Source organism: Saccostrea cucullata, unplaced genomic scaffold, assembly GCF_032062105.1.
Source record: "Saccostrea cucullata isolate Sc308-1 unplaced genomic scaffold, CSIRO_AGI_Scuc_v1 ctg1121, whole genome shotgun sequence".
Classification (NCBI taxonomy): Eukaryota; Metazoa; Mollusca; class Bivalvia; order Ostreida; family Ostreidae; genus Saccostrea; species Saccostrea cuccullata.
The window spans coordinates 95,611-111,285 of record NW_026934208.1 but is presented as its reverse complement, the minus strand read 5'-3'; the positions used below and the strand labels follow the sequence as shown (position 1 = coordinate 111,285).

The 15,675-nt window shown below is 34.8% G+C and overlaps 2 protein-coding genes across 2 annotated transcripts; both read left to right on the top strand.

Annotated features, from left to right (window-relative positions):
- Positions 1–3: 3 nt before the first annotated feature.
- Positions 4–6,254, top strand: LOC134240140 (copine-8-like; the record flags this gene model as incomplete). Its single annotated transcript, XM_062722242.1, has 9 exons — positions 4–75; positions 290–351; positions 557–709; positions 980–1,055; positions 1,189–1,316; positions 2,221–2,323; positions 2,920–2,977; positions 4,401–4,474; positions 4,904–6,254. Coding segments are annotated over 9 exons (927 nt in total), but the record flags the coding sequence as incomplete, so codon positions are not given.
- A 7,131-nt stretch (positions 6,255–13,385) lies between these two features.
- On the top strand, positions 13,386–13,772 carry LOC134240139 (uncharacterized). The gene has a single exon (XM_062722241.1). The coding sequence runs from the start codon at positions 13,386–13,388 to the stop codon at positions 13,770–13,772; it is 387 nt and encodes a 128-aa protein (XP_062578225.1).
- Positions 13,773–15,675: the final 1,903 nt, after the last annotated feature.

The following is a 15,675-nucleotide window of genomic DNA, read 5'->3' as shown; positions in this document are numbered from 1 at the left end:
TTAAAAATCCCATTCCAGTGCATAAATCCTAAGAAAGCACAGAAGAAGGGGAACAAATACAAGAATTCAGGGACAGTGAGTTTTGAGATTCAGTTAGAATCGCCTCAAAATTAATGTTAATTTGTATGAGTTAACCTATTCAGAAATATCTGGCATTGATTTTATAGTTTCATTTTCTCCAAATGTGGAACAAAAATAAGAGGCAGTTAGCTAACCTAATTTTTATTTAGAGAGAATGGTCATATGCATTAAATATAAATTCTAAAATTATTGTGTATATTTCTTGCAGGTGGAGTTGATGAGTTGTAGGATAGAGAAAGTCTATTCTTTCTTGGATTATGTGAGAGGAGGGTAATTATAGTTAATTAATATTGTAATTAATTAAAACAGATTAGTACATTCTCAATATTAAAAGTAATCTTTTAGCTCTAGGCGAATTATCTGCTATGATATGACTTTGACTTGCAAGTTGGCAATAGCTTTATTTATATGTATTGGACTAGTTTGCATAAATGTTTTAAGAACAACAAAATGAAAGAATCTATTTGTGTTGCAGGACCCAGCTACACTGTACATTTGCTGTAGATTTTACTGCCTCTAACGGAGATCCCAAATCCCCGTCTTCCCTTCACTACATGAATCCCTATAGACCTAATCCCTACGCCAACGCTCTCCGAGCTGTCGGAACTATCATACAGGACTACGACACGTAAGTGGACATTATTTAGATTATAAAAATTTCCTTATTAACTAAATCTGGTTGTGAATCAGATTTACACATTTTTAAAAAAAATATGTACATTAATTGATAAAGAAAACAGTTTACTTTAAGGAGTTTTGTGGTATTTTTAAAAAAAGGTTGAAAACTGTTGAATTTAATAACAGTTGTCTGGATAAAAATGAAATATCTTAGATGATGGTTCAGTTTTGATACTATTAAGTAGAGATGAAGATATAATTTTTTTACTTTCTTTTTCAGAGACAAGTTATTTCCTGCTCTGGGATTTGGTGCTAGACTTCCTCCTGATGGAGTTGTTTCCCACGAATTTGCTCTGGTAGGACACACGCATGTTTAGTCAACATTTAAAACAAAATGACTTTTTTACTGACTGACTCAAGTGTCCTTACGTGTATATGCCCTTATCAAAATACACTTGAAAGTACATGCATATATGTTTTTGATTGTAGAATGGGAATCCAAACAACCCATACTGTCAGGGAATTGATGGAGTTTTAGATGCTTACAATAAAGCCATTCAGTCTGTACAACTGTACGGTCCCACTAACTTTGCTCCTTGTATCAACCACGTGGCTAAGTATGTCCAACCAAAAATCAACTTCTTGTTTTTTTGTATCAAACACAGACATTGTTGATTGAAGTGTTTAAATTTTGTTTTGAGGATATCTTATTAAGATATTAAAAATAGAAATAAATGTATAAAATTGACACATGTAAGGCCATGACTTATCAATTTCATTCTATTAATAATAATATATAAAATCTTCAAAGATTACAAGTTACATGTATATTCACCATAACTTGTGTCAGTTAAATTACAATAATCATTGTAAATTTATACATTTTGTTTACCAATTAAAGTGTTGTAAAAACTGTGAATTACACAATTTATCCTGCTAGTAAAGTAATGCCTCTATTTAAATTAATGCATGATATGTCATCATGGCTACTTTTAGATTACTAAACAATGATTTTGTCAAAAAAATGAGGTAGACCGTTTAGGATACAACTATTATAAACTTTTGACATGCATGGCAAACAACCTAAAGATACATGTACATAGAAGTTATCTTTTAATGTATGCAGTATTAACTATCTACTCTGTTATGACAGATATTAATAATGATTGTAGTCAAAATGCTATCTACCTCATCCTATGGCTCTGTCTTGCAGATGTATATCTATATATATATATATATATATATATATGTATAAATGTTTACTCACTTCCTTCATCAATATTCATGAACAGACAAAATTCTTCATTTCAGATCTTGCTCAATTATTTTATAATTACAACGACCTATTTCACTAAACTTTATGGAAAGTTTTTTTAAAAAAAAATTTTGTTACATTTCATGTTTCTCAAATCATTTTGTTTCATTCAAAAATTAGCATTATTACCTGTATAGCATGTATTTCTTTAAACTCAGTAAAATGAGGGACTGCATGGATAAAACAAAACCACGGATTATTTTTAGATTTGCTGCACAGAAGCGGGACGGGAATGATTACTTCATCCTCCTTATAATCACGGACGGAATCATCACAGACATGCCACAGACGTGCGAGGCTATTGTTAATGTAGGTGTACTTACTCAGTTTAAAATGCAGGAATTAGCTGTTTTAAGTATGATTTTTCAAAGGGAATAATGCCCCCCCCCCCCCCCCCCCCCCCCACCCCAAAACCTACTTTTCCCTGCTTGTCAACTTTTTCATAAGTAAAAAAAATTTTTCTCTGGGCACTTTCAAAAACGATGCTATGTATATACCTGTTCTATACAAAGGGAATAATGCAAAGCCTACTTGCACATTGGGCACCATGATTATATACCTTGTACATCTTCAAAAGATATTTGCATGAAGATATATTTGCATAAATAAAGATATATTTGCATAAAAAAACATATATTTGCATAAATAAACATACATGGTAAAACTTGTTTAGTACGAACACGGATATTGCGAATTCACGGATATAGCGAAGTCATTATGGATCCCCTGCTATATGAATTTAATGAATTTCTTATAGGGATATAACGAATTACAGATATAGCGAAGTAATTTCAAAGGTCCCAGTGACTTCGTTATAACCAAGCTTTGCTGTATTGCATAAATAAGATATATTTGCATAAATTCAGACATATTTGCATAAATGTATATATTTATGTAAATTGTAGGCTGCCTCTCTTCCTCTGTCTATCATCATTGTTGGTGTTGGTGATGCAGACTTTGAAGGTAAGGTTCTTATATTTTACATTATTTGAGTGTTTCTCATTTTCCCTTGGGTAATTCAAACAATTGTATTTGAAATAAATATTTATATTGTGAATTATTTTTATTTATTTAGTGAAATTACTGTAAATATTACATTTAGTGTGTACAATATTTGGCGGAAAATGAATTTTGAACAAGTTAGCGAAGATCTGACTTCTCTGACATTTCTCAATGTTCTAATTTATGTCTGTACGAGGGTTGTTAGAAAAGTTCGTGGACACATTGAATAACGGAAAATCTATTGTGTTCTGTGAAGTATGACCTATGTCTGAATAAATTCCTATATTTTGTTTATAAGTATGTAAAAAATCAGGTCCATTTACTTAAATCTTGAAAACTTACAACGATTTTTACTATGAGGACATGGGATTCACGGAGCAATCACTTGACGTTTGGAGACGTGACAACCAGATTTTTTTTCCGTTAAGCTTTGTCCAGTTCTATAAATCTTTCATTTCTTCAAATTTTTCTCATCTTATTTCCACTTTAAAATTAAATATCTGTATCAAGACATGTTACTATTCTACTATAATGTCTTTTGTACTGATTCGGATTGTTCTGATTCAGATATCATTGAGATCTTTTAAAAAAAGTCTATGCAGTTAATCGATCAGGAATGGAAACTATGCAAAAATATAGGCACAACGTCCGTGCGATAAGGGTTATTGAAGTATCGATGGAGTTTTTCATTAACAATGTTAATCCTTCCATTCTTATAAAGCTACAACCGTTTGAAAACTTTGTCCTTTGTATGTGTAGAAAATTCCCGGCAGAATCTTGCACATTTTAATCTCATTTTAGACATTTTCCCGCCTGCACACATAATTTGTACGTAGTGCAATGCTCCATGACGCTTGATGACGTTCCGAATTTTGGCTGTGTTTTTACGCGTTGATTATTTATAAATGCTATAAAACTTTCATATACCCTCCAATTTTATTCAAAATTTCTCCCAGTGACGTTTCATGAATCCTTTAGCGACAGGTAAAATATCATAAATCTCTTTTCGCTACAATTGTGGAATTTTTAATTTTAGTAAAGAGTCTATGAGATGTAAACGTGCCAAAATGTAGCATGCTCCGTGAAGCAAGTTTTATCAAAATAAAAAAGCTGTATATTTTTCATTGATCACCGAAGAGCACCAAATTTTTGTATATTTATTGGAAAATAGGTTAAGATTTTATCCGGAAAGTTTGACGGGTTTCATGGAAATAGCGCGCTCACAATAGAATTTGTCCGCGAACTTTTCTAACACCCCTCGTAAGTGCAAATCATTTAGGGTTGTACTTGAATTATATTGGAAGTTTCTCTCTGCCAAAAGCACTAAATAGAATACACAGCCAAATGTAATACATTTACAGTAAGTGATTATAATTTCGTTTAGCTATGGATATCTTGGATGGAGATGATGTGAGATTGTCTTCACGTGGTCGCTACGCAGAAAGAGACATTGTACAGGTATTGTTCTGTCTGTGTTTCTTTGATTTTTGGGTGTTTTTTTTTTTCTGAAAGATTCAATTTTGATCAAAGAACAATTTAATTTTTTGCTTGTAACTAATTAATACTTTTAAGAGTGAAAATTTGCTGGAAAATATTTATAATTGTTAAAAAAATATAAAAACTTTAAATATCATTTCCCATTTGCATTTTTTTTCACCAATTAATGGCAAGTAGCCATTTGATGTGGAAAAAACTAATTGCTTAAAGAGTTAAAATTTTCTGGAAAATATTTAATTGTTAATACAATAAAAATTTGTAAAAATCATTTCCCTTTTGCATTTTTTTAATTGATTGTAGTTCTTAAGTGAAAAAAAAATTAGTAAAAGTAATTGTACTTGTATAATGAAAACTTAATGGTATAATATAAACAAAACTGATCATTTCCAGTTTGTTCCAATGAGAGATTTCCAGGGACGGGCGGGAGAAAATCCAGCTACAGTCCAAGCCATGTTAGCAAAGGAAGTCTTGGAGGAAATTCCGGACCAGTTTCTGTCGTACATGAAATCTCGGAACATTAAACCCAAACCTCCTCTCCAAAGACAACTCACCATTTCATCTGTGTCTTCCTTGCCTATTACAGAGCAGTGATCTGCATAAAAAACTGAGTGAAAAAACTATACATAACTGTATAAATATGGACATATGTTTTTATGTTTTGTAAAGTAGATTAGCATTAATAGTTAGTGAATTTTGACAAACTAAAAATACAGTAGGGCTTGTTTATCTTGAATATCTTGAACACTGAAACCTTGAATATCAGGGACATGTTGAAGTGATTTGGCAGTCCCACCCATATTTTCTGTACATTTTTTACCTTGCTATCAGGAATTCTTTGCTTTCTCTCAGTTTAATCTTGGTGCAGTTGAGTTTGAGATAAAGAAGTTTGACTGTATATGTGTAAAATGGATGCATTTCCATAATTATATAATCAAGTTTAAGTATTAACTGAATATATGTAATTAAATATTTGTACCTCTTTAATTACCTCCGATTTTCAATATAAATGTTATCATGTACTGTATTTACAGTTTACATTCTATTGTTAAATAATATCTTTTTTGTGTCATTCCTTTGTTCAGAAATTTTTTTTTGTATTTTATCCCTTTTATCTTACATAGCCTACATCCATCTCCTTGTTCCACCTGTTCTATGGGTCAAGTATAACATATAGTTAATGTAGAAATTCATTTGGCGAAATATTATAATAAGTTATTTTTTTGCATGAATTGGGTTTTCATATTTGTTTGATTTCTCTGTATGTAATTTATAATACAGCAATAAGAATATTCAGGAATCACGAATATATCTCTTCACATTTTATGTAATCTATATTAATAACGAACAAAGCAATATATATTTTCACTGACTATGAATAAAAAAACTGTCTATTTACATTCCATTTATGTGGATTGCTAAATGTTTCTTTTTGTTTATGTCTAACACATGAAAGAAAAAGGACATAATCAAGTAGATATTTGTAAAATATTATTATTTATCATGTACAGAAGTATGTTGCATTGTTAAATGTAGGTTATTGTTATTATTTAATATATACCCTGTAGTGCATAGCTAATTACTGGTGCTTAGCCTTATGACTTTGTACATTTAATTATTTAGCAAAATTGGTATGAAGTGCTTTTTGTATACCTACATGTATTTTTCTCCATGTCATTGATATTATATGATCTAATTTTTGACTTTGTTTATCACATATACAATAACACATTTTAAATTGAACTCTTTTCATATAAAATATATAGATATTTTCTAATAAAATGACTAAATTTTAAAATTTTTAAAAAATTTGTTATTTGTTTAAGATTTATTGAACCAAAATCTTTGTGACTACATGTATAGTATTTGAGTTTGTGCAAGTTTAATATTTATTTTTGTGAAATGCAGCATACTGGATATACAATTACAATGTATATAATTACAATAATCATTTATGACTGGAACTAAGAACCAGTAAGAAACTTATGTTGTGAACTAATATTGCATAATCTTTTATTTTTTATATTAATTTTAAAAGTTTTATATGAGAGGGCAAAAAAAAGTGAATATAAGTATCTGTTTGCATTACAGATCCATACAACATATCATTTTTTGTTTGTTCTTTTTTAAGCCATTAATTTTTGTTTCTTTTTTTAACTACCGTAAATCTGGAATTTTTACGTAGATTTTATTTTGCGAATCTGGGTCACACCATTAATTTTTACGTTTCAAAATTTTGCATAATTATTTGTTTACATTTTCTTATTGTTGAATCAAAAAAAAGTTCTATTTTTGCGAATAAAAAGTGATTTGCTAAAAATTTGTCTATAGCAAAAATTTCCAGATGTACGGTATTCATTTGTACATTTGAAAAGTTATTACACCCTAGTGATGAAATTTAAATATATTACCTAAAGAAATTTCACATGAATGATGAGCAAATTTACATTGATTTCATATTTAACATAATACATGAAAGAAATGGAAGGACCTATCAATGTAAACAAGATATTTGTAACTCCATATTATTTTCATGTAATTCATACATGTATTGTTTACTTTTTATTGTTAAATGTTAAATGTAGGTTATTGTTATTATTTCTAATATATACCCTTAGTGCACATTGAACATAAAGATAATTACATTAATAAAACAGAAATGTGGTAAGCCTTATGTCACTTTTTAAAATTATAGTCATTTAATTATTTAGCAAAATTGGTTAAATTTGGAAGCAAATGTGTTTGTAAAAACTACATGTATTTTCTCTCCTTGTCTTTTGCATCATTATCCATTTTGTGATCTAATCTTTGGACTTTGTTTATCACAAACAGGTTGTTGTTTCTTTGCAATGTGTCACACATTTTAAAGATTGCAATACACTTTTCAAAATTGATGGGTATGTGTAGGTAGAATATATAGATATTTTCTAAAAGTCCATTGAATTCTTTAAAGTATGTCACTATAATAATTTTCCAATCATTACAAAATTTTTTAATTGCAAATTATCTGAACATTCATTACAAAGCATTTACTCTTAAGCTTATAAGAGGCTTTCAAATCTTTGTGACTACATGTTCATAGTATTTGAGTTTGTGCAAGTTTAATATTTATTTTTGTGAAATGCAGTCAAGTGAAGACTGTTAGATGATATACAATTACAATGTATATAATTACAATCATTTATGCTGCTGATGTCACACGAAACTAGGAACCAGTTAATGGTTTATGTTTTATAGGTTATGTTGTGTGTAACATTAAAACCTCTGCAATTGTAATCTATTATTTTTTTCCTTTTTGTATTAATTTTTTAAAGTTTTATATGAAAATATCGAGGGCAAAAAAAAGTGAATATAAAATTGAGATCAAAATTTTGTTTGCATTACAGATCCAAAGTAACAACATTAAAAAATCATTTTTTTTGTATCCATACAAAAATGAAAGGTATGACAAAACTATTACATTTTTCAAGCATTGTTAATTTTTGTTTTTTTGAAGAGTATTTTAAAAATTAATGAAATTTTCTATTCATATTGTACATTTGAAATTAGTTATATTACACCAAGGTCATTACCTTTTTCCTTGACATGAAATTTAAATATATTACTTCTATTTCAAAAGTTTAAATTTCACATATTACTATATTAGATATAGAGATATTACCAAATTTACATTAATTTAACATATATTGGCTAACTCTGGATTTCTTAATTTTTTAGTATATTAGTATTTTCAAGCTTCCTATATTTAACTTTTTCTTATTTTCACATATAATAAAGTAGTCTTATAAATGTACAAAATGATACAAAAACAAAAAGTTTTGATCACGAGAGAAAAAATACTTTAAATGGATTATTGTAAACAACTTTGATAGAAGCGTTTAAAAGCTGTTCTAGTTTATTTGAAAAATCATATTTATTTGATATATTTTGTTTGTTTTTTAATTTAACTTACATTTGAAAATTTCTCTCTTTGATAAAAAATTATAACTAAATTCAATTTTGAGAGGCTAATAATTTATACATGTATTGTTATACTTTTTTTAAAGTTGTAAAAATATGGTTTTTTAAATTCCTTACACCTCAATATATAAGACATATAAGCAAATATGAATTGAATGTTTCATCTAGTCAGAAACCAAAGAAGAATCCTACCTTAAATTCTGACTACATTTACATTAATTAATCCTGATGATAATGTTTATTAAAACAAGGTTTAACACAATAGTATAAATTAGTATTGTACCAACTGATAGCCAACTTTTTTACAATCCAAAGTTACCACAAAAATTCGTAATTTGGGGGAAAAAGTTGTGAATTTTCCTAGTACATTTTTTATCTGTGCTGCTATATGAAGTGTAGTTGGGATTGAAGATGAAGTGATGTGAAATATTCATCTTCCATGCACCTTCTTTTTCTAAGCATCTCTTAATCTTCAAATAATAGTAGGTCGCCAGCGTGGCATAGTGGTTAGAGCATCTGCTCTAGAGTCGCGAAGTAAGGAGTCGATCCTTGCGTCGGGGGTTCGAATCTCATTGTGGGACGTGGAGAACGGTCCTTCGGATGAGACTGTATAAACCTAGGTCCCGTGTCGCAGTAGGTGTTGGCACGAAAAAGATCTCTCCCTACTCAATGGCCCTGAGTGCTGAGTATAGGACAAAATTTGCAGCTCTCCACCGGCAAGTGGTGGCGTCTCCATGTGGGTGAAAAATTCTCGAGAGGGATTTTAAACAATATACAATCAATCAATCAAATGATAGTTAAAGTACAATTCCAAACCAAACACTATAGAAAATGTCAGGATGGATTATATTAAAAAGAAACATATGAGAGAATTTGAAAAGAAAGTGAGTGCCGAAATTGATGTTATCACGACGTTTTTGCATACTGTAGATCACTGAATTTTTCGCGACACCTTATTTTGACGAGAAATGCATTGCTTCTTGATAAGCGAGATAGAATTTTTACGAATTGTGGCTATTAATTGCTCTATATAGTCTTAATACTATTAAACATGAATATAATATTTTGCGAACATACTGTTTAGCTTTATTACGCGAAAATAAAGTTTTGCCGAAAAAGTTATTTACAATATCAAGTATCGTGCTGTGATAGACATTGCTTTATCTTTACATATAAAAGGTATAGTAAATAGATTAATGAAATTATTAAAGGTAAACGTTATGGAAAACATTCGACCTTATTAATGATTTTACATGAAATTAATGCTAAATCAACCCTCACATCTTTTTAGCTGACTTCCAATATTCCAAAAATATGCCTTTGGCATATACCTAAAGTGAATAGGTCTCTGGTTTTGGTGACAAGGAGCATACGGCGAGTGTAAGCAGTCAATAGAGGAAGCTTTGGCCTCCATATAGCTTTAATCCAACGTCAGTTGTTTTTAGAGGTATGTGTATGCAATGCTCGCTCACCATTTGTATTGTTTCAATAGACTTCTGCTGGTTTGCTACCGCGTCTCTAGATCTGTACATAGCCTACAGCCAGTTGGGCACCCGCTTTGTGATCGAAAGATCAAGTGTTTGAATAACGACCGCGACCTAATACTGCATGTAGATCACCTAATTTTTGCGCCATCTTATTTTCGCGAGATAATATATGTCATTGACTCTTTCTAAGGGAGGCAAAATTTTCACGATTGGTGGTCATTGCTCTATATAATATTAAGGAATTCTATTATACGCGAGAATGAATTTTTTGCGAGCATACCTTCTCGCGTAATTACGCGAAAATAAAGTTCTCGCGAATGAAAAGTGATTTACAGTACCATAAAAAGTGGATAGCAGTTCATGTTCCTTCGCCAATTTTGCAAGCACTTGACTCTTTGAAGTGAAATTTGCAGCTCATTCGGATGAGACTTTAAACCCCGTGTCATGGTAGGCGTTGGTACGTCAAAGAACCCTCACTCTTCATTGGTCTAAATTGTAGAGATCTAGATTTGAGGTCCTTCACCGGTATACGGTAAAATATTTATCAACCCCGTATTCTTTCAACATCATCCATTATTGTTTTAATTAAATCCGTCTCTTATATAATTACAAATTGGAATAGGTAACCATTTATTCAGTAAGAAGCTTTTGTTGATGAAATATGGAAATATCGAACAGTGATCAAGCTATAAAGTCCATTGAAACAATCGGAAACAGAGCAAAGGTAGGATCAAGTGCCATAGAGGAGTAAACATCCTCTGTCGATTAGTGGCGTATCATCAGGATCTGTAATATGTGACAGGATTATTTTTTATTCTCAGAGGTCACTTTTTAGCCATCATATTCGGAAAGTTTGAACCTAGTTGATTTCACTCCAGGAATTGAAGACTTTAAGATATATCAACTAACCATCTTCATTCCCCCTTGGAGCTTCACCAATGTGAACACAGAAATCTATCCAGTTGGGTGACGTGTTGATGTAATGAGTTACAGAAACTTTCAGTTACTACACCATGCTTAGCTTGTTTGTTTGATCAACTAATAAGGATTTCGAAACACGGTAGAATTCTAATTTATATACACTTCAATTAATGGCCCTTCCCATCCCGGTCTTCATGGCAAAGTGACATAAAAGCTGACAGAGGAAAAGCTTTTTATCACCACACAAACATTTTGCACTAAAAATCCACGAATTAAGAAAAGAAATCAAAGAGGAAAGATATGTCTAAAACATATCAATTACTATCCATAAATAAGTTCTGAGTATCTACCATTTACTAGTTTACTAAAGAACTGTGGCGACAGGCGAGCAACAAAGGTGACAGGTGCGGGAACATTGGAAGTCGCTAGTCGCTGACCTGCACACAGGCGGCACAGGCCATAGAGTCGCTCTTCACCGACCGGAGCAGCGTTGGAGTTTGGTAGCCACCGGTGCGACTGAGCAGCCCTGTTTAGGAACGCACTGCTCACCTCCATGGCAAGAGGAGCGGATTAGAAAAGGTATCCCAAACATTGCCCGCTCCACACTTCCCTAGCCAGTTTACCGCGGCTGGTGGGGACCCTACAAATGCAGTCGAAATAACAAAGAGAACAAGAAGAAAACAAGGATCATCCCACTGCACCTTGGATCGTGGAACTTTTGAACGGTTCTCGACAGAGACAATATACAGACAGACCCCAGAGACGCACAGCACTGATCGCTAGCGAATCGAACTCGTGAGATACAACATTGACATTGCGGCTCTCAGTGAAACCAGGTTGGCTGGAGAAGGTGAACTTTGTGAAAGAGGCGCTGACTACAACTTATTTTGGAGTGCACGAGGGGCAGAGGAGAGACGAGAAGCTGGTGTAGGCTTTGCTATAAAAACGACACTTGATGGCAAGCTAGTCGGCGTATTCAAAGGAGTAAACGACCGCCTGATGACGATGAGACTCCCCCTTACTCGAGGAAAGTTCGCCACTATTGTCAGCGCATACGCTCCTACCCTGACTAACCCAGGGGAACTAAAAACTAGTTCTATGAGGACCTCCACAATGTCATCAATGCCGTCTCCAACGCCAACAAGCTCATCATTCTTGGTAACATAAATACGAGAGTTGGACGTTACACCACCACCTGGGAAAGGGTGACTGGGAAGCACGGAGTGGGCAAGTGCAACAGTAACAGCCTGCTGTTTCTCCAGACCTGCGCTGAACATGGCTTTCTCATCACACAACCGTTTTCTACCTTCCCACCCGTAACAAGACGTCACGGATGCACCCTCGATCAAAGCACTGACATCATTCTCATTGACTACGTCATTGTCACGAAGAGACAGGCATGATGTTCGTGTCACCAAGGCAATGTGCGGCACAGAGTGCTTAACATATCACCGTCTCATCGTCTCTAAACTCAAGTTCCGGATCAAACCCAAGATATGTCCTCAGGAGAACAAGACACCAAAATGTCTCAACGTTTGCATGCTCAAGTTGCACTCCACCTCTCAGTACTTTGCTGACACCCTGGAAGAATGCATGAACTCCACTGTGCTGGATGACCACGACGTGGAAGCAGCACGGAACACACTTCGGAATACAGTGTACAATAAGCCTTCGAATGTCTGGGGCCCTCCATCAGAAAAACAAAACTGGTTTGATGAGAAACTGCACAGAGATTACGCAGCTTCTGGAGGACAAGCATCGCATTTACAAGGCTCATATAGATGATCCACCTCCACAGCCAAGAAAGACGCTCAGAGGAACGCTCACAGTACAGAACAGCAAAAGCTTAGGGATATGCAATACTCTTGGTTGAATGCCAATGCTGACGAGATCCAACGCCACGCCGACTCTCATGACATGAACTTTTACTGTGGACTGAAGGAAGTCTACGGGCCAACTCCATCAGGCTCATCCCCTCTCCTAAGTGCGGACGGGTTAACACTCATCACAGAGAAGGAAAAGATACTCGACAGGTGGGCGGAACATTTCAGTGGCGTTCTGAACCGCCCTTCTACCATCAATGACGAAGCTATCAACCGACTGCCCCAGATTCACGTCAACCAGTCAATGGACGCCGTTCCCACGGTGGAAGAGATCTAGAAAGCAATTAATCTGCTGTCAACTGGCAAAGCACCTGGTGGAGACTCCGTCCCAACTGAGATTTACACAGAAGGGAGCATGGCTTTAGTCGAAAAACTCCACCATCTGTTTGAGCTCATTTGAGACCAGGAGAAGGTGCCTCAAGACCACAAGGATGCCTCAATCATCCACCTGTACAAGGGAAGGGAAATAGACAGGCCTGCGACAACCACCATGGAATAGCCCTTCTCTCCATCGCAGGCAAGACGCTGGCACGAGTTCTACTTAACCGTCTCATTAAACACCTTGAGGATGGCCTCCTGCCTGAGAGTCAATGCGGCCTCCGGAAGAATCGCGGTACAATCGACATGTTGTTCGTTGCACGTCAGCTGCAAGAGAAGTGTCAGGAACAGAACTCCGACCTGTATTCCACTTACGTCGATCTGACCAAGGCTTTTGACACTGTCAGCAGAAAACGCCTTTGGCAAATCATGGCGAAGTACGATGTCCAACAAAATTCATCACCATTATTTGACAACTGCACGATGGGATGCAGGCGAGAGTCCGAGATGGCAGCAAAATTTCAGAGCCATTCTGTCTCCAGTGGAGTGAAGCAGAGCTGCGTCCTCGCCCCGACGCTCTTCAATTTGATGTTCTCCGCCATGCTGACTGATGCTTCGATGGCACGGACACTGGAATTGGCATCAAATGGCGCTTTGATTGCTCAGTCTTCAACCTCAGACATATACAAGTGAAGTCCAAGGTTCAATCGTACACCATCAACGACCTTCTGTTTGCTGATGATTCTACCTCAACGCTACCTCCGAGGTTAATATGCAGCACAGCGTTGACAAGTTCTCTGATGCCTGCAACAACTTTGGCCTTATTAGCACAAAGAAGACCGAAGTCATGCACCAGCCAGCACCAGTCAAACCATATGTTGAGCCCAACATCACCATCAACAACTAACGGCTAAATGAAGTGGACATGTTCACGTACCTCGGTGGCATTCTCTCCTGGAACGTTGTTATCGATGACGAGGTGAACGCTAGACTGGCCAAAGCGAGTGTTGCTTTCAGCAGACTGTACAAGAACGTATGGAACAGAAGAGGCATGACAACAGAGACAAAGATAAAGGTTTACCATGCAGTGGTTCTCACTTCACTGCTGTATGGCTGTGAAGCATTGACTTTCTACCAGAGGCATGCCAATAAGCTGAACCACTTCCACACGAACAACCTTAGAAAGCTTGTCGGTATCAAGTGGCAAGAAAAAGAGTCCAGACACAGAAGTCCTCACCCGAGCTGGCTTGCCCAGCATCTTCACCATGCTCATGCAGTCACAACTCCGCGGGGCGAAACACATAGTCCGTATGCCAGGCCATCGACTCCCCAAGAAACTACTCTTTGGTAAACTACTGGAAGGAAAGCGTGCCTGTGGTGCCCCAAAAAAGCGATTTAAAGACAGCTTAAAGGCCTCCTTCCTTCAAGGCATTCAGAATCAAACCTGATTCATGGGAAGTTGCAGCACAAGACAGGTGTGGGTGGAGAGCCGCAGTCCACGAGGGTGACAAGAGCTATGAAGCAATCATAACCTCTGCAGCAGAACAACGCAGGAAGGCCAGGAAAGACACCGCCAATGACACAGCAGCTGCCACCATCCCCTATCTTCACTGTCCGAGACTATTCCGTGCGACGATCGGCCTTACCAGTCACCTCCGCACCTGCCGTCCAGGTTAACACCTTCCCTCTCGAGGATGAAACAGTGGTCATCGACGCCACCGACGGACGAACAACAGAGAACATAATTATAGCATATTACTGTGTATTTAGGAATGAAAGGTATGTGCTTTCATTTCTCTTGCTTATCAATATTAACAATGTATTTATGTACATGTGTCAAGTTTATGTTCTTTTAGCACGAAATTCAACATAATAAACAAACTTAACTCAACCTAAGGAAAAACAGAATGGTTTATTGAGTAACAAATAATTTTTAAATCACAACAAATACTCAAAGACATGATAATACACCAAGGGTGCTCGTCGTGGGGTATTACACATTATATTATTATATATGAATATACTTCAACACTTAACTAACGTTAACATCACAGAAAGCATAGACAAATGATACTACAAAATAATTTAATTTAAATTAGTCCTTTTTAATTACCGAATTCGAATCAAAGTCCATCAAACACTTGATCAAAAAATATTCAGAACAATCCATTATTAAAAACAGCATTAAAATGATTAGAAATGAATAACCGTTGATAATTAGATTTAAGTAGTATAAATAAAACTTGATTATATGATTTTTAAAGAAGTTTTTTTTAAAAAAAAAAGTTTAATCGATATGAGTGTTATCTCAACTTTACCTAATTGTCTCTTATGAATTTGCATTATTATTCCTTAACTGAATGATTTCCCAGAAACTATATCTGAATACCAGTGTAAATAAAAACGGTACTGTATTCAATAATATACGAAAGAAATAGAAAGAAACATATACCTACTGTATACAGGGTTATTTTCGCCCCGTGTTATTTTAGCCCTTGACATTTGGAAACAAGTTTGTCCCGTTTCAATCTCGACCAGAAGAATTTTCATAAGAAATTATACGGCTTCTTTAGAATTTGTCCCATTTTAAATTCAC

Coding starts and splice junctions, on each gene's coding strand:
- LOC134240139 (XM_062722241.1), top strand. CDS start 13,386: ATGTTGTTCGTTGCACGTCAGCTGCAAGAGAAGTGTCAGGAACAGAAC.